The sequence below is a fragment of the Lineus longissimus genome, chromosome 14, assembly GCF_910592395.1.
Source record: "Lineus longissimus chromosome 14, tnLinLong1.2, whole genome shotgun sequence".
Lineage (NCBI taxonomy): Eukaryota > Metazoa > Nemertea > Pilidiophora > Heteronemertea > Lineidae > Lineus > Lineus longissimus.
This window is the reverse complement of record NC_088321.1, coordinates 12,989,282-13,013,925: the sequence shown is the minus strand read 5'-3', so window position 1 is coordinate 13,013,925 and position 24,644 is coordinate 12,989,282. Positions and strand designations below refer to the sequence as shown.

The window sequence follows — 24,644 nt, the reverse complement described above, 5'->3', positions numbered from 1 at the left end:
CCGATATATATTTTGACCTGGGTGTGATACATATTAATGTTAGTCATGAGTTTTCTGATAGAATATAAACACTTCCGATTGTAAATATTAAATACATGAGTAATGTTCACTTCCATGCCAAAGATGTAAATTAACTTTTCCAAAATTGTAGTAGCTCGCCTTATGCACTTAGACCATTGCTCGGTATTTACTGTGCAAGTTATTGGCCCTGTCTGGGCATCCTCCAAAGTGGTCATCACCAATATGTGTCCAATAACAAACTTTTAATTGCTAATTTAGATTTTGAGGAAATTGTTTAAACATAGTTTCAAATGATAACTGATAAACCTAAAGCTATATCTATTTTGTACTCAGTATTATGCAAGGGGAATGGTGGACTTCCCATGTGAAAAGTATGATGTTTTCAGCAAAATCAGTGCTTCGTTCGACAGAAATAAAGGCTTTTGAGCATTTGAAAAACCTTCAACGTTTTATTCGGCCAACACAAGTATGCACCCTTTAGGTAAAATGAAGATCCCAAGTTTCTTTTGGAGATTGTAAAATAGCCCCTAAGGGAACTTCTCTGAAAAATCTTCGAGGGTTACATATTTGTGTCAGCCGAAAAAGGAGTTTTTTCAAGGGCTGAAAAGCCTTTATTTCTACGAGTGTATGTTTATGTTATGGGCTGTTTTCTCTTTTAAAATGCATGCAAATTAGACATGAATTTAAAAACAGAACGATAAAAGACATTGTTATCGTGAGAATCCACATCTGTTGATTATGTGCTGAAATCGTTGGGTTTCAGGACGATCATGGTGAAGATGTGATCGCCAATGATGAAGGGGACCGATCAAGAGAGGCTGACTATCAACCAGGTAGTGACTGTCGGTTACGCAACGAACATCGGCTTCTCCGATCCACTGTCCCTACTGCTCTACCAGAGAACTACAATGCACGAATATACTCAGTGCATTACACTGAGGATATTTTTGGCGACAGTCACAGTTTTTTTATCTATTTTGATCTGTGATAATGAGGAAGCGGCGCGATTTATCCGCCGCGTGGCGCTGCAATCTATCATACCGAAACTCTCCATTTCCAATGCATTATTATGTTATTTCTGAGCCCGAAAACGATCACTTATTTTCGACCGATATCGGCGACGTTTGCATCTTCCTGTTTTAAATCTATTGAGCTATCAGTTTCTTAAGATAATTTTGCGGAAAATATGCGCGATGCCAGTTATTGGGCACGTTTTCTGTTGTTGAAATCCTGTGCAAAAATGTACGCAATGGTTTGCCGTGATTGACCTCATGCGACGTCAACAGACCAGAAAATGACGTCATGGCGTCAGAAGGTACGATCGATTGTGGCGCCGCCACGGCCGCCACTGGCATTTATCTTAACGCCGGTTCCTCATTCAATGACGATGTCTTCTGATGAAGCGTTTTAAATACACCGAGAAGGAAATTCTCTGCGTAAAAATGCAAATGTAAAGAGGGTTTTTGCGGCCGCGACGGAGTCCCGTAAACGACGATAGCGTGACGTAATCGACGGTCACCACGCCTCTATCAACTGTGAGTTGTGATAAATGATGAAAATGTGTGATATCAGGTTTTGAATGAAGATGACAACAATAATGATGATGGGATTATAATGTTTGTTATTCTTTCATTCATATTTTACAGTGATGTGTACTTCATTCATAGGTCTACCGTGTCAAAAGACCTATTATCTAGCCGCGGACTTAGTTAGACCAGGTCAACGTTGCATTTATAAAGTCAATGTATGAATTCATAGGTAGGTTGTATCTATCTTTCAATAGCTATGACTGATAAACGTCTAATACAAAATTCAAGTTATGATAATACCCTGCACGCACGAAAAACGACAAAACTTTAAAATGGAATTGATCCGGCCTTATTTCCGCGGATATGTATTACACTCGATAAAAATGTAGACAACTCATTGTTCTTATCACTGACCAAAATGTCAAGTTTGAAATGAACTCAATCATGCGAGTCACGGGGCTCTTAAAATGCGTTTCTCAGGTCACAGGTACGATAGTGCAGAACTGCAGTGTCCTGGTTTTTTTAAATATGACTGTACGCCAAACTCATTAGGGCTGCATCGAGAAGGGTAGGGGTAGGTCAAAAGGGTTCTAATTTCTGCCCCAGTCCCTCCAAATAAAATCAGGGAGGTTAGTGCAAAGTACAGACAGGATGCCATGGGAGTTTGTGAAGAATCATTCCCCCTTTTGGTTGCATAATAAGATATTAAATCAGGCCTTCTTTAAAATTAAATAAATCTGTGGGTCATTTGATCACTAAAGGTTTTTGTTGCCTACTTGTTGAAAACATAGTCACTTCTCGCCCTTTAGACAGAGTTGCATCTGGAATGATGGCTGATCAGCTGTATTTCGGCCTCGTGTTCTACCAAGAGTCGTTTATTTTTACATGCCGTCGAAGTTACACCAAATAAATTGAACTTACATTAGTTTAGTACGATTACATTATACATATGAGTGATTCGTGTTCGTGTGCCATTATCGTACTGGGTTGCAAAAGCTATTGTGAATTGGAAATCGTGAAAACTGAGAGCGCGTATTGCATTAATGGCCCAGGCAGTGCTGCCAGGGGCTAACCAAGAGGTGCCTTTGTATGATCGCAGAAAATGGACCATTTATTAGTAATTAGATGCGTCAGAATCGATCTATGCCCGGGACTTCGTGGTCATAACTTGGTTTCCTCGAGATCAGGGGATGTCGTATCGGACTGTACATTGTATAAGGTTGCATAATATAATCGCAAATCTGTGCTGGAGGTAAGATTTATAACCTACAGTCCGACTGAAATCCTGCACATTTCCACATATTCCGATATAACATAATTCAAAGATAATTCAGCTGGTTTTCAGCAATAGGAATTGGTTCAGGGACATCAACTCGACCAGCAGTCACAGCACCTGCAGGTCACTCTTACAATTAAATAGTAAAAGTAACAATTTAATAGTATGATTTACTACTCTGGTAGTTGCTATTTCACCGACTGTGAAATTAGTTAATTAATTATCAAAATTGTAATTTCTAACCATTTTAATGATAGTTTTTACTACTTTTTTTCGTTGGAACAACTTATCAATGGTTCGTTTTTACTAATTTCATTGTTGGTGCAATAGGAATTACCAAATTAGTTGTTTTTGCTAAAAAAAATTAAAGAGTTAGCAAGATCTCTCACAGCAAGACCAACGGTTGCTTAACAACAAATTTGCCCAGCGATCAAGTTTATCAGGATTATAAATAAAACTCAGTAGGAGGGATATTCGAAATCTTTTTGCTGGAAGGTTCTCAAGCGCAGATTTGCCTCAATAAAGGCATAAAATTGAAAAGCGTGACAAAACTGAGAGATCGCGATGATATACTAGAACATACGAACGGACAATTCGAACTGGTATTGAACGGATGAAGTATCTGAGAGGGTGTGTGTGTGTGAGTGTTTCACCTTAGACCAGGCTTCGGATGGTTGTTGTTCGGCTAGTGTTCGCATTATTCGTGTAGGAAAGGATCCCATTGGCTCAATAAGAAAGCAACTGGGCTGTCCTCATCCTGATATACGCCAAATAGATGGAAAATCACCCACGTGGATGGTGCCCATACTGATATTTCGTGTTGTTTTTTTTCATTGTGAAGATGATCAAAACGGTTTAAACATCACCTACATCCATTCTTCTATTAATATTTATATCTTATTCACCAGAATTTGTGCATTAGTTGGGTTTGGCTATCCTGTTCTGAGAACCAATTCACCGAGAATAGTTCTCGTTTCCTTAGAAATAGAAATGGGTAGATCAAGCAGTGACTGACGTTTTTTTCAGTTGTCATTCCTCCTCTCCTACGATACAAATAAATGACCGCCTAGTTCTCGGTGGCGCAATGGAGCAATACTACAGATATGTCACGACAAAATACAAAACAACCGAGTCTATCGATGAGTACCCCATGTTCGTCTTGGCTTACCAAATCCTCACTCGCTACCTATGGATGCTGCCAGTGTCGATTGGTGTGCCCGGCAATATCTTGTCAATCTTGGTAGCCAACAGGAAGAACAACCGTGCGTTATCCCCGTGTATCTACATGATGGCTATGGCTGTGGCTGACACGTTCATGCTCATCCAACACGCAATTTTTCAAACGGTAGTTTATTTCGAGTTGGGACAAGTGGAAGAAAGCTTGAGAGAGGCCTTATTTCGGTAAGTAGCTCAGCCGTAAGGATACATCATGTAGGCCTCATCAGTGGATTGCACTCTTAAAAATAGAGTCTAAACTACTGCACTGTGTGCATGAACGCTACGATGTATGTGCTATAGATCATAATGCATTTTTCCAGGTTAAACTACTGCACTGTGTGCATGTACACAACGATGAATGTGCTATAGATCAGAATGCATCTTTCCAGGTTAAACTACTGCACTGTGTGCATGTACGCTACGATGAATGTGCTATAGATCACAATGCATCTTTTGAGGTTAAACTACTGCACTGTGTGCATGTACGCTACGATGAATGTGCTATAGATCATAATGCATCTTTCCAGGTTAAACTACTGCACTGTGTGCATGAAAGCTACGATGAATGTGCTATAGATCATAATGCATATTTTGAGGTTAAACTTCTGCACTGTGTTCATGTACGCTACGATGTATGTGATGTAGGTCATAATGCATCTTTTCAGGTTAAACTACTGCACGGTGTACATGTACGCTATGGCCTCAGGCTTCTTCCTGGCTGAGATGAGTATAGATCGGCTGATAGCTGTGAGGTTTGCGATGGCGGCTCCCAGACTGTGCACCACATCAAGGGCTATCAAGACAGTTGTATTCACTACAGTTTCATCTATACTATTCAACCTCCAGGTTCCGTTCATTATGGTGTATGTGAAAAACAAAGTGACAGGTAATTAAAAAGCTTATGTTATATAATTCTGCTGGTAAAAAAGTGTACATTTTTGCGAAATATCTTTAGAGGGAGCAGTACATTTACAATCCCTAAACTGTAGAGAACAGCTGGCAGAACACGTCAATGCACATGGAGGCTACAACAGTTCTTGGCTATAATAGAACCACGGGGACCTTATATCTCCTTTATGCAAGTATCAATTCGTTTCTTGTACCCCCCTCCTCAAGGGTAGTTAAGCTATCACCACTAATCTTTGCCGATGCTTGAGTAGTATTTATTTTTCCTTTAGTGAAAATTTGGCGAAGCTGGAAAGAATAAGGATGCTAATGTGTCGATGTCTTGTCGAACATACAGCCTTACCCAGTAAAATTAGTCCGGTTACTTTATATGATGGTGATAACTGATATACGTATTGTTGATGGATGGTGATGTCTTGACGAAAGAAAAAGTAGCATTGGTGAAAAAAGGGTGATGCTTGAGCCTTAAGATGTCGTTATAGGGTGATAAGGTGTCGTACCCTTGAGGAGGGGGGGGTACAAGACACGAATTGATACTTGCATTAGGGTGTGCCGGGAGAGAGGGCAGCTCGAACCACTAGTACTTTTTGAAGCACGTTCACGACTGTTTATATACAGATGTGTAGTGTTTGTTTTTAGGAACCGAAGCCCTCATCACTCAAATCCCAGGCCACCCTGACCTAGAAGTTATTGCCTGCACGATACATTTGTTGATGGGCACCGTTGGTCCGTTCATTATCATTATCGGCTGTAATATAGTCATCATCGTGACAGTGAAAAACGCTTCGTCAAAAAGAGCAAAAATGAGCGGTCAAGGTCATGAGGGACGGAAGGAGGAGAAGCATTTAACGCGCATGCTCATATTTGTCAGCCTCGCGTATGTAGTGACGTCAGTTCCGTATCGACTTTACAACCTGCTGATGGATTTGCCAGCTCTTGGTGAGATATACAATATGGACGGCAAGTACTGGAATCTGCGATATAACGTGCAAGTCTTTGCTGTTCTTAATCTATGGTTTTACAATTATGCGATTAACTTCTATATGTACTGCATAGGGGGCGGTGCGAAATACAGACGCGATGCCGTTGAAGTTTTTAAACAGCTAATGTCATGTTCGGTAGCAAAATAACAAAAAGATAGCCTACTTGTATCCTGATATACCAGATACCAGCATGGAACGTCAGTAAAAGACCGAGTCGTATTCCGCCGTTGCAGTTGAGAGAATATATATGTGCGGATTGCAAAAATTGATTTTCCTGAATAGTCAATGAGAAAGAGAAATGTTTCGATTGAAAACAAAATAGCTATCTTTATCAAAAATGAATACAACGAAACTATAACAAACTTATGGTTACAAATTTCACTTAAGGCTACCACTAGTTAACCGAACAATTATCGGGTAGCGGAAAAACCTTCTTGGGGTGCTTTTGAAAAGTGGGGTAACTTTTAACGCCTGCTGGGGATGTTCTTCACCACACCAAATCTTTCAAGGGGTGTTCAAAGTTACTCCACTGTTCAAGTTCACCCGATATCATATATTAAATGTTTGTGTTTTTCTACAGGACTTACGTGCCTTGTATTTACCGTTCAGCAGACCAAATATCCAATCATTCATAAACACTATGTCCTCTAAACGCTATGACGTCTTACGCAATATATCTATGTTCCTATTAAAAGCTAAGAAACGAAGGCGGGATGCCTAGTTTACTCTAATAAAATAGCCTATGTCAGTACTTATCTATGAAATACATGTATTGCATCATTATTGTATATATCATGCCGGTTACATTGTTTATTATGCTGTAAAGGGCCGGTGGCCTATGTATCAGTTTGAATAAATTATAAATTATAAATTATATATAAAAAATTATATGTCGTTACTTCAATTTGATGTACTAGTTAGTATAGTTAAGTCAAAGCCCTGGGCTGAGTTGTTCAAAACAACGTTAGGTTTAACTGAAATGTTAAGTCTTAACGTGAACATTTTAATGGGTTTAACTGAAAGAGATAACGTCTATAAGTATACTTAACGTGACCGTTAGGGATAACGTGAATTGTGTCCTTTTGAACAACCCAGCCCTGGAATGCGTCAAAGATGTATACATTGTATGGATGTTGAAAGTTTGATGTGCGAATTTCATTTTCATCAATGATAAATTCAACCCCAGAGAACAAAATCGAAACAGAGTGTGAAAATCTAAAATCTGTGAAAATCACTGTCTCTAAATGGTTCCAATTATATTGTACCCATCGTTTTCTTGCGCGTTGGATTCAGTAATTTGCTTTTCGTACCATTGTTATAAACGACGTCGACGCAATTTTACTGGTTTAGGGGCGACTGTACAAGGGGCTTATCTTACTTACAATAAGCCTCTGTAGCAGACGGGCCCAAACCGGCTAAATAGTGAATACAAGGTTCGTACCGATCACGAGATGGGAATTATCGTACAACCCTACTTCAGGCGACTGATTGGCTCTCGTATTAATGACGTCATTAAATTTAAGGAAACTTTTTGCGTTCTATGAGAGGTAGAGTGTTCAGCAGGATTTTTTCTGAAAACCTTTTGCTGGAGGATGATCTGATTGTGCCAATTTTGAAGCTGCGAAGCAAATTTAGCTGCTACATATCGGGGACTGCTGAAAGTAAGGTAGAGGTTTTCAGATTGTCTGAAGTTCCGCGTTTTTCTGTACTTTTTTCCTACTTGTTTCTCTCTTCACACTTTCTACATGTTCTACTTTAGCCGATCGCTATAAAACACGTGGTCATCGCTTAGAGTAGGTCATCGAGAGGATATGGGAACAACTCTGTGCAACGTGTATTTAAACTAACTTGCTCAAGGTAATGCAAAGTAATGTTTTTTTTCCTACACTGGGCTCGCTATGTATTTGTAAGCTCCAAGTGACGTCAGAAGTACAAAAACAAGCCAGAGAACCAACAGGAAGACAGTACTCAGTGACTTCGGGATGACCTTTCCGCCGAGCTCTCCACTCCCGAAGGCGGGAATGAATCTCCTCATTACCATGGCAGCCGTCCAGAAAACTGTAAACACCACAAAGATAATGTAGCCTATGTCGAAGGTTAGCGCTGGAACCATGTAGGCAGAACCCTGAAAAAATTGCAATGTGTAACCTGAGACTGTTTACTTCACCTTTCATCCGATCGCCAACATAGGGGCACGTGCCCTACTTTCAGACAAACGGTTGAAAATCGTCGAACTGATTTTTGTCCACAATTACTCTCAATAACTGCGGCTGTTCTATGCGATAAGCTACACACATTCTCACGCATGTTCGAACAGCCATTTCACGCACTTTCTATTTCATAGCGTTCCTGCGCTGCGTTTAACATTTTGCGCACGGGGTTTTCAAAGCTCAAAAACCTATATTTCTAAGAGTGTTGGTCACCATTATAGAGGACAAAGTTGAAACTTACCTTTGTGCTCCAATAGATGGCACCAACAAACCAAGGTATTCCCAAGCCAAGGAAGACATTTATGCCGCAGTTCGCCGTGATGCCGATAAGTGCTGCGTCAGCAAATCTCTCGCGTCTGGCAGATCTTAAACAGAAAACAAAATGAATAACTATGAGATGTTATGGCCTAATCGATCATGATAACTGCAATTTTGCCTTGCCCCAAAAATGTTGTCACGAATTTCAACTTTTTCTACTTAGACCACTGCCTCTGAAGAGGTGCACGCCTCACTATGCCATCTATACGTTTTTTTTCAAAAGTCCGCCACCCCATTAACCCTTGCGTGAAATGCAGCACGAAATGCCGATGTGGAGACAGGCCTTATGTTAGAGAATACCAACCTGCAACAGGCAACGAGGTCACTCAAGCCAATGCCTACGGCAATGAGTGTAATAGCGGTCACGGTGTCACGACATCCCGCCAAACACCCGAATATCTTGGCAAGGTCAACGACGAACACGCTGAGCACGCCTATCAAGGTCAAACTAAAGGTGAAGGTCAACCAGCCATTGCCGATAGAGGGCGGTGGAAGGAAGGCAAACAGAACCTGAAAGACAGCTACAGTTCAGATGAAGAAAAGTGCGAAGATGTTCCATGTAGTGTTCATTAGATTATTCCATTGTTCAATTGCCAAATGCTGAAGCCAACCATTACAATTGTTGAAAACTGGTGGAGGAACGAGCTTCGGATTTACCCCTGAATGAGTAAGCAGTAGCCCTCCTTCCCACATTGACAACATTTATCCCAAACAATCTGTCTGGCGGCAAGCCATTTAGGCAACTTGTAGTTGTGCAAAATATGGTATGAAAATGGTGACTGGCAGGTTTAGAACCAGGCCTAGAATAATAAGATGCCAAGGTATATTGATCGAACGCCTCACCTTCCAGCCAAATGTAAAGAAGTGTAACGTGTAGTCCAGTCCGTTAGCATTCCTAACGTCCCCGCCGACGTCCATCGCCCGCTTGAATTGGTCGGCCCAGTTTGCCGCGTGCGGCCTGTGGTCGTCCACTTGGACATTCGTGGAGGCGACCAGCCGGCTCACCAAGCTGTCAAACTCTGGAAATGAAAAACTATGCATCGCGTTATCGAGAAAGGAAACTACTGCCTAAACGGTTGTATATCTAAAAGATGGACGCACAGAAAATATACACATTTTGGACAAAGTACACGTACTACAGTGGAACCTCCCTCAGCGTACACCTCTCTATTAAGGACACTAGTTTTGGCCTCTCTAATCAAGACACCTCTCTATTAAGGACAGCACTTGTCAGTCCCGAGGGTGTCCTTAATAGAGTGGTTCTACTGTATACTTTTGTATCAGGTGGGTTTCGACGGCGTGAGTTAAAGAATTGGCCGGGTCTATTTGGCAAGCCGCTCGCCGAACAGGCATCTTTTTTTGTCCTGTTTGGAGAGCCGCTTGCCAAACAGCACTAAAAAGCTACCCTGTTCGGCCAGCCGGGCTTGCCAAACAGGTAAAAAATATGCCGTGTTTGGCGAGCTGGAGACTTTACTTTAATATTAATGAGTTCGGCTCTCCATTCAGGACAAGAAAAAGTCGCTGTTTGGTAAGCCGGGCTTGCCAAGTAGTCACTTCCTAAAGAATTATAGGCTACTGCAGTGCTGAAGAATCGAGACGTTTCATGAAATGACTGAGTAGGTACAAACCGATTTTTATATTTTATGGGGTTAATCATTATGAAAGTTGTTTAGTACGTTAATATTCACCAATTAGTCTGTGGTTCATTCTGATGGATGGTTCCATGACGCTGAGGATAGAAGTAGTGTTAAAACTCGCAGACGACCAGGGCACACTTCCTTGACCATTACACCCCTGATATTCTCGTATGACCCGACCCCTCATCCCCACCCCACTCCCACCCCAGGTAGCGGAACATCCCAGCGGAGATATCACTTACCGTCATCTCTGACAAGTGACACAATAGTGCAGTTACTTGCTCCCAGGGTGGCGCCGCCTGTTGGTGCAGATATTGCAACTTTAAAGTTGTCTTCTCTGTCTGGGTCCTGAAAGTATTGATTATAATAGTAATAATACGAGTCTTATATAGCGCAGTATCCAACCATTAACTGGCCGCTCAAAGCGCTTGATAGGCCTCTTTAAAAAGCAAATGTTCCAGTTGTCCCTTGAAAGATAACAGAGAGCTGCAGTTCCTAACAGTTGAAGGAAGTTTGTTCCACAGCTGAGGGGCTCCAATTGAAAATGCTCTACCACCGACTGACATGACATTGGCCTTTGGGATAGACAGAAGAACGGCCGATGAAGAGCGCAGAGTTCGAGAAACGGTATGAACGGAGATAAACATTATAGAGAAACATTATGGGCCGAATTTACGAAGGGTGTTTAAGAGTTAGACGCGCGTAAATTCTACATAATCAGTTTCAGGGCCTAATGCGGTTTTCATGAAGAAACCCTGCAAGGCCCTGACTCTGTCTATTCAGACATTAAACGCTGTTTTAAGCTAAACGCCCTTTGTAAATTCGGCCCATTATTCCTGATTAAAGTCCTCATCCTAAATAGTGTTAATAATGGTCAGTGATGTACTCCTGATGGTGACACATTTTATTTCGTGGAAAAATTCTAAGCAGTTTAAGCCTTTTTGATGAGGTTTCCACATGTGTAACACCGATCATGAGGACCGCATCAGTTTTCACTTTTCTAAACTAAATGTACATCAGAACGTTTTCGGGGTAAATGCGAAGTGGCTTCAACTATGCATAACTGGTAATCATAAAAAAGTCATGCTCTTTTTCTGTTAATGGTTTGCTTCTTGTTTGAATTTTCCTTTTCTGGACCCGGATGAATTAACAACTTACGGACTTTCATAACCTGCCCTGTGCGGCAAAAAGTGGTTGGAAATGTTTCCTGAGTAACAAACCTGTGAATCCACTATGGGAATTTCAATCATCTTCATCACCTCTCCATGCTCAAATACCAAGTCGCCACTTCCGCCAAGAAAATCTCGACCGGAAATAGCAGTGATGTCAACAGTCCGCCATTTTATGCCGACTTTACCGTCTGCTCCGTTTCGCCTTGCAACGGGGATGCTGGCCTTTCGTGCACTTTCTTTGAAGAGGTAGCTCGGTTTCTCGATTTCAAGGACACCGGCAGCTGGAGAAGAAGTGGCAACAATTGGTTAACGATTTTGTGAAGATCGTTCAATGATATGAAAAAAAAGTTAGTTGAGGGCCGGGAGCGCCAAGAAGAACATTATTAGCTGTCAACAATTACTGGGTGGTCTGTGATGTGAGGTAGGAAGAGCAAAACTACGCTGTTGAATTGATCTAGTGCGGAGGGCTTGTTTGGTTTGTCGCATTAGCCATGACGCAGTGACATCTTTTGACAACCTTATGTATTTGACATTAAACACGATGTTCGATGAATATCTGTTTTAATACAGTCCCTAAGATATAAAATTGGAGTGATCAGCAATATCAGTATGGCAGGTTGCAGCACACCTTTTTCGAGTGTATTTCAAAGGCGCCTGAGAGTTGGTGAAATTTTTCATCAAATTTTGGCGCTTTAGAAATGTCATATTTGATTGATTGATTGATATCAAAAAGACCATGTCTCAAGCACTACATGTGGATATTCATGATCACTAACAGTCGTGGAAGGCGTCTGACGTCTGTTAGAATGATAAAGCGTTGACCATAGTCACAACCATATCGGCTATAAATTGAATTCCAAATTCAAAACGTCGAAGTGAATCCCAATTTCAAGGGTGGCTGAGAACTGGCTCCCATGTTTTAAATGGGCATTGACTTCATTTTGAAGTTCTAATTGCCTTAGGGTTTCAAGTTCTAGCCATAATGGTGGTGCATGGTCAACATATATCTTAGCCCACTCTCCTTTAACTCATGTCATTATTGCCGAAGGGATCAATCTCTTAATTAATCAAAGAATGGTGATCAATAATAGATAGCAAACATATTCGTTCTGTCATGTCATGATCAATGATTGCAACTCTCGTCTATAATGCATAATATCAATCTCAATGACGTGTAATCCGTAGTATATGTTGCACGGGAGTTTCTGAATGAACATGATGAACGGCACCTTCTACCTCTCGATATGTATTTTTGGACAGAAAATACAGATTTTACTCATCGGTGAGAAATAAATACCCTTCCATCGTTTGCATCCTGCAAAGGAAAAGTTCTCTTTGCCGCAAACAATACCCACATCGCCATCATTGTCGATACCAAATAAAATGCAGCATTTGGAATATCCGTTCTGAGGCGTTTGGACTCAGGCAGAACTACATGCACTCAGAATAGTACCCTGGCCCCTCGTCGAAAGCAACAAAGAGACATCCGTCTTGAGGCCTTGAGGCGCAGGAAGAACCAACTTCGCTAAGAAGAGTACCCGGCCGCCTTCACGTGGAAGGCAAAGAAGGAACCTGTCTGGATACCTTGGGACCACAGGCCACTGAATTAATGGTCGGTAAGGGGTTATGATTGTTTAATGCCATTGAAGGGTTAAGGTATAAGAAGGAGAAGTAATCCACAGAGGTACCGTAAGGGGAGACCTAAATTAGATTTTTTCTTCTCTCTTCTGCCTGAACCCTTATACAATGTTTCGACCCCTTACGCAGTTACTGACATTTGATACAGTGGCCTGTATTCGGACTTAGGCAGAACCGCCTTCGCTCAGAAGAGTACCCCTCGTATTAAGCAAAGAAAGATACTCACCATCATCATCGATAATGATGATCTGGCAAACAGAGTGACGTCCAAGAATCGCCGTCCCGTCACTGGCCTCAGGATCTATGGAGACCTTAGCGAAGAAGATCTCGTTCGGTTCCGATTCGTTGTCGTCCACGATGTCTATGTCGATGATCTTGTGCGTCTCTTCTCGCTCAAATACCACAGTCTCCTTCTTCTCCACGTAATCGTTACCAGCCTCTGCTGTCCCGTCAAACGTCTCGAACCTGCGAGAAAATCAGAACACGTCTATTGTAGTAAGGCTAAGTACATAATTAGATCCGTGCCAATAATCTTGCAAGAATCTTGCAAACATGTCCGATTCCTTAATTCCAATGCTTGGTCTTAATATTCAAATGTTCAGGCTATTCTACAGTTTGGAGGCCACGCAGACGAGAAGGTCATCGGCCAAAACTAACCAGTCGGAATCTATTAGTGGCGACATTACGTTATTGCCCCTTACTTAGCAGTAAGCACCTTGGCCTAAATTCCGATTGTTCTGTAGTCTTATCAAAGGGTTATGAGGGCAAGCTTTGATAACATCGACCCCTCGAAACAACTTTCAATGGGGTTGATAGGCCATAAAAACCGGCATGTGCAAAACGTAATGAAGAAGCCCAAGGCCCTTGAATTCTAGGACACCTAGGCCACATGCAGGATGCACTCATAACAGAAGTAGTTCATTGGATGTACCTTGGGTGTACTGGCCCTTTTTGATGAGGTGAGACCACTACGCACATTTTCAAAAAATAAATAAATACTAACTTAAAAATGACCCGGTTATCCGTTCTGCCGTATCGCTTCACACTGATGTGCACCCGCTTATCCATCTCTACCACAGCGACACTGGTGGCGGCAAATTCTATTACAGCTAAGTCGCCGTCATCGGTGCTGTCAAGGTCGAAGACATCTGACGTCATGGAACCCATGGACCCCATCTCAGCGCACCTGTTCTTTACTTTTGTATAAAACTGAAACGGTAAGAATGCAGTACGTTTGCCCTTGCCGGTTTCGGCTTATCGATCCCCTTGAAAGCTGTTTCGCGGGGTTAAAGTTAGCAAGACTGGCCATGATAACCATTTGATAAGGTAATAAAACAATGCATGGGCGTTTTGGCGTAGGCGCGAGCGGACTTTGTTTGGATACAGTAGACCGTGTCATGGGCTAGGCCAGATTTATTTTACCTGCGGGGGTAAAAACGTAATGTGCAAATCTTTACAATAATTCCCTCTCGTAACGTTAGCAATCTGCGAGATTTCGTGGGGGTGCAGGTGGAACGCCCCCCCCCCCCCCCCCCCCAGACAGTTACTGACGTCTCAAAAAAGTGCTTTTCGTGGATATTTGGCCCCTTTTAGGACAAAACGTTTTGTATACTGCCTCCCCTCAGGACCAAAATGTTGAGTACGCCCTGTATACCGAAATCGAGAGTTTTCATCAACACACCACATAATCAAGATTGTACATTCTCGTCGTTGATCGTCATACCTTCAGCAGTGTATCATTTAGCAGTGGCGATAGGTCAGGAGCGCCCCCTATATTCCGGGACGCCTGGACACGGTACCAGAAGTGACTGTGTGATTTGTTTTCCACTGCGAAGGTTGTGGCTAGTTTTGCCATGTCCTCCTCTGATATCTTGGGTTGTCGGCCTAGTTCCTGGAATATGTCATGAAATGATTACTTTAAAGGGGCCCGGGTCACTATATTATGGAATACTTAGAAGGCCAGATGACTTCCATTTCAAAGACTTACATTTAGGTGAAACCTTGAGGCCATGCGCGGATGGCGACGTTTTGAGGTTGGTAAAATGGGCGTTTAAGCGATTCAGGTTTCTCATGAGACCGTTCTTTTCAAGATAACTCCTCCAAAACTGTATTTTTGGACGGGTGGCACGATCGTTTTGGTGATGTTTACCATTGTTCTAGTGGTTGTCAATGGTTGTTAGTTGTAAAAAAAAAACAAAAAAAAAAACTGGAGGCATTCAATTCAAAGCAACGAAACCTTTATTTCTAAGCCCCTAGGGCAGGAAAGTTGCATCGAACCAGAAAGAAGTTGAGCGTAATATGAATGTAAATGAGATTGCAACTGTTTTGTGACTAAAACGTTTTGAGTGCTCACCTTGAGGAATCTCCGGACAGCCTCTGAGTCGACATTACCACTTTCATCCACAGTTAGACCCGCACAATCTGAAAAGAAAGATTAAAAAGCATTTTCCATTAAAATTAAGTTTTGTTGATTTTCTCCCTAAAACTCATCAAAATTGACAAACTACAACATGGTGCTATTTCCCCATGTAGAGTAGTTAAGGGATGAAATATTCAATAATTATTGACCCAGGAAATGGCTTTCTCATTACAACCATGATCCACTTGCCTGCAGGGCACCCTATTGGCAGGTTTTGTCGTGCACGTTCGTCATTGTTTCATGACAGATTAAGACACAGGTAGCGGATACCTTTATTACATATATGAGCTTAAAAGCACATAAAAGGATATTCTATGTCCTCCGACATTTTTATCCTACGGAAAGAATTTCCTTAAACCGATTTCGATCAAATTCTACGATTCAATGATTCAATGGGCAAATGCAAATACCCGTCTAAATTTCAATAATTTACGCTGAGAACACTTTTACACTCAGTATGTGATGTTAAGTCCAATATACTATATAAAGTACATGGTGTGTAGTCCTACCTCAAGGAGATATGTTATCTTTGTTGTCCATATGCGACATTGAAAGAAACGTGGACATTACTTAGAGCAATATAAAAGGATTATGAGAGTAGCCTCAAGTTGAAAACATTATTGGAAAATGTGCCTTTAGGCGTGTTAGGTGATAACTCCTTGAGATGGATATCGGAAAGATTAATACTGTTCGTTGACCATGGTTTGTAAAACATACCGTACGCGGCTATGTGTTCGCGAATAAAAATTGCCACAAAAATCGCAAAACAGAATTGTACACCGCGAAAATAAGGCTTCGCGGGGAAAAAAATCAGTCCTGGCAACGTTCAGGCCGTAGAGAATTTGGTTCAGAAGAGTTTACATGTAACGACAATAACGAAAGAAAAACATGGCAGAATTAACAAATTTATCAATTTCCATTAGAAATGTGGCTTTTTGTGGCTTTTTCTAAGACTTTCTTTCAAAATGTCTTCAATGCCTTCTTACCCTGATCCAAAAGTGCCCATTTCTCAACGTCTGTCCTCTCCTTGAAATATTCCTTGTCAACAATAAAGGCGATGAGAACAAACACCGTGAACATAATCAGTGTCAATATGGCCTCCCAAAGGTCAACGTAATCAGGGGTCACAACCATGACAACCAGAATAGCCCAGACAAAAGCCCATAGCGAAAAAAAGATGGCGACCCAAAAAACGTCAAACTGTCGTATCCTCTTTGTGTCCAAGTTGGGAACGAGGCTGATACAAATGGCGCTGACGAAAAATAAGTTGAAAGCAGACGACCCCAGAACTGTCCCGGGGTTGATAAATCCAGCTTTGAATTCACTTCCAACTAACTCAACGATGCCAATCATGATGACAGGACAGTTGGCCCCGAGAAGTAACGTTGCCACAGTTTCGTTCCAGAATTTCACTTCCATGGTTTTATATTTGTTTTTCTTCTTGTGGCTGTGTATACGGATGGTGCGCTTCGCGCTCGTGATCGCTTCAATGGCCGACATGAAGGTGTCGGTCAACATGGCAATCCCGAGGAAAAACCATATCAACATGAGAAAATAGGCGGCAGCCCATCCTTGCCAGTAGCCAGAATCATGTTGGAAGAAAGGCAAAAAGATTCCGTCTTCATAACATTTCGATTGGGGCCCGGCTACGCAAGCTGTAATTGGGGATGTTGCTTGGCCTGACATTGTTACTGATTGTGACGCAAGTATCCTAATTCATATGACATATCTGAAAGACAAACATGTGCATTAGGCATTATAATAATAAGGGAAAGGCGGAGGGCTGTGACTCATAGGTTTTGCTAGTATCAAACAGAGTTGGGTAGGAAGTGCCCAGTGATTTTCGATTTTCAAAGCATCTGGACCAGTTGTTTCGAAGAGTTGGGCGTCTTTTTATACTCCAGATCGAAAATCCACAGTTAACACTCCTATGAGATTTAGTTCAGTTTCGTGTGCTAGTCTAGTACATTAGTTACAAGATTCCTCTAAAATTCTTAGTTTTGATGTAAACTAAGAATCTAAGTTCTTATCTTAGTTCTGTTCAGTCTCGTGTACAAGTACATGCACATTCGTTACCGGCCGAATTCTTGTAATGCTGTGTTCAAACTGAATTTTTAACGAATGTACATGTACTTGTACACGAGACTAAACAGAATTAAGAATCTTACAAGATTATTACGCACATTCATTACGTGTGATGAATGTGCATGTACATGTACACGAAACTGAATAAGAACTAAGCAAAGAATCTTAAGAGAATTTGAACAGAATTTTCGAACTGGGACTAGACCTGGACAAGACACAAGAGAAACCTTAATGGAACCTACCTATTGTACATCACCGCTCTAGTTGCGAATATGGTAATCCAGGTACGAGGGCCAAGCTGTTGAAAGCCAAAGGATTAGGCACTCCAAGAGAAAGTGAATACAGTGGAACCAGTAAACATGCCTCACTCTTTCTCCAACTTCATGTTTGTGTTCTGACCATGGTTGCTTGGCCACCCAGCGCCATGACAGTATGACCTACGGCATCAGAATAAGTAATGAAGAAAATCTTCTTTGGCTATTGTCCATTAAGGATACTTGTTCAAATGATCTCCAGGCATCATGCAAACCGTATGCGTAGATAATCACTGCCGGGAGCTTGAAGAAGGCATTTCCTAATGCAGTGACAATGTACAATAGATCTTAAAGGCCGTTCGTGTTCATTGCATTGTCTTGTGACTCAGCTAATAGTATACAATAAACACACCGTAGTGCAGTTATTATGTACGTAAACTCGGTGAAACTAGGCATTTATAATACATGTAGTTGTACATGTTTATCAGTCTCCACAGCGGCAAGTTGTTATAAGCATGGTTGGAAATGTTCACATTCAACGTTTCTTAGGGGTACGCCGTTCGGATGGTCCAGGAACAAGAGAGCCTCTACGCGGTTGGGTTGACCAAAAGACTTTAGAGGTTTTTAATTTTTTTTGAAATGACTGAAGCGATCTTTTTTTCAATAATTTAGATGCATATTGTACAGGTCATGAGTACATACGTACAGAAAATCACAGGTAGTGCTCTAATCAAAGGAATCGATTGTTGATAACATGAGCGATAGCCATTGATGGAACACTCGAAAAAAATAACGCAACAGACCATCTGTTTGTTGCAGGCTGATCAATACACTTTATCGATCAACCCGATATATTGTTTTGATATCACCTTGCATAGCGCCTCATTATGACACCAGTAATCGCTGAGAACTATAATATAGGCTACGTTACTCAAGCATTCGTTATGGCATGCCCAATTCAAAACTGCCATAGATTTACCTAAATGCTGGTATTTGATCAAAAACAGAAGTCTCAAGGGATGCTATAGGCACTTGCAGACCATGCAGTAGCCCGCCAGGTCAGAGTTGGCTTTTGAAAACGCCAGATTTCACCACCACCAGCAGACCTAATTCGAATCTCAGTGAACCTGGTACGCAGGACCTGTTACGAAGTATTGCTAATGCTCTCATGTACAGAGGATAAACATCCAAAGTTATTTCCAGCTCGTGTATTGAGAGCTATTGCACAGCGATACATACAGCAATGCTGTTTAGTAAAATTCACTGTAGGCGTGTACTGCGATAAATCGTCATTACAACTCCCTTGTGTATTCGAGGAGATCCTGGTCTTAGAAGTGTCGGTTTTGGGATAGAAAACACATCATTATTAATGGTTAGATTAGTTAGCAAGGATAAACAATACTATTGTGTATCTTTAACGCTCTTGAAGACCATTTCAGCCGTCAGAGAGTGACAAGGATTCGGTGCAGTTGCGGCTTATGTCTGATGGAAGCAAAAAACAAGCTTAGTAATTCCCGTGATTTCCAACAGGTTCTGGCTTTTTGAACTTGACGTCCTCTTTTCATTTCGAACTACACTGGATCGACCTGTTGATTTGCCAAAGCCTACTAACAGATTCCTGCAATCGTTCTCAGCAGTTATAACGCGATGTAGCAGGATTCATAGCCCTTTATATCATGCATCGTACCCAGTTGCAAGGACCGCTGGTCTTGCGGTGCAGCTGTGTAGATTTTCACCCAATTTCTTTCACTCTAAGCAGACTAGATATTATCGAAATATTACAGCCTGTGGACGAGGTTATTGTCGAGGTTGGTTGGTCCACACTGTTGATCACCTGATCAAAGACAGTGGCGTTTTTAAGCGCATGTACGTCCTTCATCGTTTTATTCATTTGCCCTTGCCGGTTTAAGCTTATCGACCCCCATGGAAGCTATTTCGTGGGGGTCGATGTTATCAATATTTGCCATGTAGGAAAGATTCTGTGAAATTGCATCAGATCGATCAGGGTCAAAATTGGCTGCGCATCCTCGAATATCAGAATCAGCCGTATATTCCTCCCCTCGGACACTACTTACCCTGAGGTAAGCCGATTGTAATTTGCGAGATGAGGCAGACAAATCCACTTCGCCCAATCAAAATGGCTATAACATCTTTCCTAGCACGATTGCCATAACAATCACCGCATCTAAACACGCTCTCATTGGCTGAAATTTTGAATGCAAAAAACGCGGAATTTCTTGTAATTACACGATCTTGTAAGACGCTGTCTTTTTATAGCGTTTAATTCTTCATTAACTTATTGAGTAACCAGAAAGCAGTTTTTTATCATTTGAAATGCGATTTCGAGAAAATAAATGGTACACATTTATCATCGAATGGCGTGTGTGGTGTGTGAAGCATGTTGGTTTATTCAGGGCATAAGCTCGGTCACAAGTGCTGAGTGTTGCCTCTTAATTCAGGATGTCGGCTACCCATACCAAACACCTTCCATTCTACAGTAGCAGTTCCGAGCATAACACGGAAACGGAAAAACTCGAAAACCGAATGAATTATCGTAGTTTTCCGATTATAATCCCGACTGGACCCGAGTGAAGCCTTCATGCAGAGATCCTTTTTTGTGCGGATCGATGCGTGGTGACGCGCTGCTTGGAGCTGAGGACCTACTTAAGACGTCTTTACTCGATTATCCCATTCAGTACTCAGGCAGCTAACAGCGCCAAAATTTTTATCTGGGTCATATTTTGGAAGCAATCTTACACTTCCCCAAAGCAACGCCGCGTGTTTTCGCAGCGCCGGTTGTGTGTTTGCTCATTATAGTTTAGTTTTTACACAAACCCAATAGAGGATGAACTACTTTTCATCAGGTGATATGATGGACGACCTGGCAGTTTCGACCGCTTTCGATTGCGAGGTAAGAATCGAAAATAACGAAAATAAGTTTACTTCTAAGGAATATTATATGCTATTCCGGCTTTTTCGCCAAATTCCACAAAGCTGCCTTATAGGAAGTCAGATACATGGCTCATTCGCCGGATATATCGGCCCATTGGACCAGCGGGGAAAGAAAGAGACTCTTATTTGGGACTGACGATCGCAGCCGTTAAGTCGGTATGACATACACCTCCTCCCCACATGTACACTATCGCGTATTTCATCAGATTTGAATAGCAAAATTTTACATCGAACGAGGAAGAACTTAGGAGTTTGCGTACCACCATGATGATGGTAAGAACTTTGTTTTTACTGTCTCTCGGGATCAAACGCGTAAACACAATCCTTTGGTACTGGTCCTTAGACAAGTTTAATATCAACAATAACATTGTTAGAAGTGAACATAATTTGATAGAAAATTGCGGACCAGCGCAACTGGTGGTTGGCCCTGATCAAATAGAACATACTGCAAGGGAACTATCTTGTCTAAACCATCATTCACCAGCTGGACCAAGTGTTTTAGAGTTCGCTTTTAAATCTCAGTATTATTATAATTCAATATTTACACTCGCGTGCGATATTTATTTTCTGTCCACTGGTGCCAGACAGGTCTACGCTATTGCGGATTTTAGGAGGGGTCATAGCGGTTTTGTTTTGTTCGGTGTATACATGGAAATAGTAAAGCAGGATGAGAGACATACTTGTAGCCTATTATTATTCAGTGGACATGAAGCACTCAACAAGAATAGTCACAACGAAGCAACTACTGTTGTATACGATTTAAAATCGCAATGTCCTGTTAATAAATGGGTTCGCCTTGTGATACATCTGGATAATATGGGAAGGTCCTTAATTTTCAGTGTGGACACAGTGACTAGAAAGATAAGCAATCTGCCGATGGAATATGTAACCTCAGCGGACGGCTACTATAAAGTCGTCTTTGGACACTGGCAGAGATTGTGCAATATAATCGGAACACATTATGTGGCAAGGCTTCTGATTTCAAACACGAAATTAACTGGATCTGAAATATCATCCTATCGAGAATGGAGTTCAGGTCAGTTAATTGACATAAACCTACATACATGCGTGCATTTTTGCAGGGCCGTGTCTGCATTCATTTAAAGGCCTACGCCGTCCGTTAAATATTTGAAATTTGAAATTGAATTTGAATTTTTCGTACGTGATATAAATTTCAACAATGACGTTGTGTAGACAAACTTGGGTATTTGAAGTATTTAGATATATTTTATATGCTTATATTAATGCAAGTGAAAAATTCAAAATCGATCACAAATTTTAAATTTTGAATTATTGGCGTAAGCCTGTAAATAGTTCGTCGATATAGCCTTCTAGGTCGGCCACATCTCTCACACTGTAAAAAGATTGTTTCAAAATCCCTTTTGATAATTTTTTTTATACACTTAAGTATAAGGCTTCTTTATCTGTATACATCCTGAGATAATTGTTCAATTTTACAATTATTTGATCGGCTACAAACGGTTTTTGGTCATGTTGAAACAGTGCTGACACGTAGTGCCCAAAAAGACGGGTCATAGGTCACAATTTCTACGTCATCCCCAGATTCTGGCGATGACGAGTGATATGACATACACTAGTATCCAAAGTCCAGTGGTGCAGCCATTTTGAATGCTAATCAAGTAGACCCCGGATGTCGAGGTTGAACACAATGAACAGGTCAGGTCACTCCTGTGGCGGAGGAGTTCGTGACGTCGTCTTGAAGTACTCTGGGTCTAAGGTTCACCAGTAGCACCCCAATTTGAGCTAGAATTTGCAATTCTCAAGCAATTAGAACTCCTTGAAAATGAACTCAATGCCCATTTAAAGCCATGGAGCGTGTTCTCTGTTCTATAGCCCAAAATGGCGATGCCTGTGGTCAACCTGCCCTGTAAATGTTTGTTTCCAGGACGAATATTCATTAGAGGAAAGCTTTCAATACCAATATCATCCGTCTTTACAAGGAAGTACACCCCCAGCGCTTCAGCATGTGCTGTTTACTGCATCATCACCAAACCATGCAGGTCCTTTATGTGGCTGAAGAAACAAACACAACACCATTGTCGATTGGTTAAGTTAAATCTCAACCAGATACAAACAGGAAAGTACATTGTTTCAGAATCAAATATAAAAGTGCCAGTTTATTTCATCAAGACATTCAAGTCCCTAGATCTCTAGGTTACGACTCTGATATGCGTAAAATGGAAAGGAAGGACCTAAACCCGCAAATTTAAGCGGGAGCAGTACTCATACAAATATTCTAACCCTTGAAAGTGGTATTCACTTCGTTTGGAAAGAGTCCTCCTTGCTTTATGATTTCAAGTTGTAGCCGAAACTGTGGTGCAGACTCTTAACTTACTGGTAGGCCTTTTTCCAATGAATTGTTCCAAGTTTGTAAAGTATTTTGACCCGGGCGAGATATCAGTTACTTAGTATGTTTCCTGTTTATTCTCTTTTAGTTCCTTTATTAAACGTGAAGTGCAGAAACCCGTCGTTTGTGTCATCACTGGTCGCAGCGTCAATCTCGGCGCAACATCGAATCTGTGACACTAGGCATTTATAATAGTTGTACATGTTTATCAGTCTCCACAGCGGCAAGTTATTATAAGCATGGTTGGAAATGATCACATTCAACGTTTTTTAGGGGTACGCCGTTCGGATGGTCCAGGAACAAGAGCCTTTACGCGGTTGGGTTGACCAAAAGGCTTTAGAGGTTTTAAGTTTTTTGAAATGACTGAAGCGATCTTTTTTTCATAATTTAGATGCATATTGTACAGGTCATGAGTACATACGTACAGAAAATCACAGGTAGTGCTCTAATAAAAGGAATCGATTGATAATAACATGAGCGATAGCCATTGATGGAACACTCGAAAAAAATAACGCAACAGATACACTGTTTATTGCAGGCTGATCAATACGAATCTCAGTGAACCTGGTACGCAGGACCTGTTACGAAGTATTGCTAATGCTCTCATGTACAGAGGATAAAACATCCGAGGTTATTTCCACACGTGTATTGAGAGCTATTGCACAGCGATACATACAGCAATGCTGTTTAGTAAAATTCATTGTAGGCGTGTACTGCGATAAATCGTCATTACAACTCCCTTGTGTATTCGAGGAGATCCTGGTCTCAGGAGTGTCGGTTTTGGGATAGAAAACACATCATTATTAATGGTTAAATTAGTTAGCAAGGATAAACAATAATAGTGTGTATCTTTAACGCTTTTGAAGGCCATTTCGGCCGTCAGAGAGTGACAAGGATTCGGTGCAGTTGCGGCTTATGTCTGATGGAAGCAAAAAACAAGCTTAGTAATTCCCGTGATTTCCAACAGGTTCTGGCTTTACGAACTTGACGTCCTCTTTTCATTTCGAACTACACCGAATCGACCTGTTGATTTGCCAAAGCCTACTAACAGATTCCTGCAATCGTTCTCAGCAGTTATAACGCGATATAGCAGGATTCATAGCCCTTTATATCATGCATCGTACCCAATTGCAAGGACCGCTGGTCTTGCGGTGCAGCTGTGTAGATTTTCACCCAATTTCTTTCACTCTAAGCGGACTAGATATTATCGAAATATTGCAGCCTGTGGACGAGGTTATTGTCGAGGTTGGTTGGTCCACACTGTTGATCACCTGATCAAAGACAGTGGCGTTTTGAAGCGCATGTACGTCCTTCATCGTTTTATTCATGAAAGCTATTTCGTGGGGGTCGATGTTATCAATATTTGCCATGTAGGAAAGATTCTGTGAAATTGCATCAGATCGATCAGGGTCAAAATTGGCTGCGCATCCTCGAATATCAGAATCAGCCGTATATTCCTCCCCTCTGACACTACTTACCCTGAGGTAAGCCGATTGTAATTTGCGAGATGAGGCGGACAAATCCACTTCGCCCAATCAAAATGGCTATCACATCTTTCCAGCACTCTCATTGGCTGAAATTTTGAATGCAAAAAACGCGGAATTTCTTGTAATTACACGATCTTGTAAGACGCTGTCTTTTTATAGCGTTTAATTCTT

General features: G+C 41.4%; 1 protein-coding gene across 1 annotated transcript; it reads right to left on the bottom strand.

Moving 5' to 3' along the window:
* Window positions 1-6,583: 6,583 nt before the first annotated feature.
* On the bottom strand, window positions 6,584-17,775 carry LOC135498629 (sodium/calcium exchanger 1-like). Its single transcript, XM_064788999.1, has 12 exons — window positions 17,655-17,775; window positions 16,314-17,056; window positions 15,262-15,329; window positions 14,632-14,799; window positions 13,912-14,117; window positions 13,135-13,373; window positions 11,319-11,551; window positions 10,341-10,446; window positions 9,305-9,480; window positions 8,766-8,971; window positions 8,385-8,508; window positions 6,584-8,058 (listed from the first exon to the last, which is right to left on the bottom strand). The coding sequence occupies exons 2-12, from the start codon at window positions 17,011-17,013 to the stop codon at window positions 7,816-7,818; spliced, it is 2,469 nt and encodes an 822-aa protein (XP_064645069.1). The 5' UTR covers window positions 17,014-17,056; window positions 17,655-17,775; the 3' UTR covers window positions 6,584-7,815.
* Window positions 17,776-24,644: the final 6,869 nt, after the last annotated feature.

Coding starts and splice junctions, on each gene's coding strand:
- LOC135498629 (XM_064788999.1), bottom strand. CDS start 17,013: ATGTCAGGCCAAGCAACATCCCCAATTACAGCTTGCGTAGCCGGGCCC. Junction 15,330..16,313: donor ATGGGCACTTTTGGATCAGG/GTAAGAAGGCAT, acceptor CTTTCTTTTCAG/ATTGTGCGGGTCTAACTGTG. Junction 14,800..15,261: donor CTGTCCGGAGATTCCTCAAG/GTGAGCACTCAA, acceptor GACATATTCCAG/GAACTAGGCCGACAACCCAA.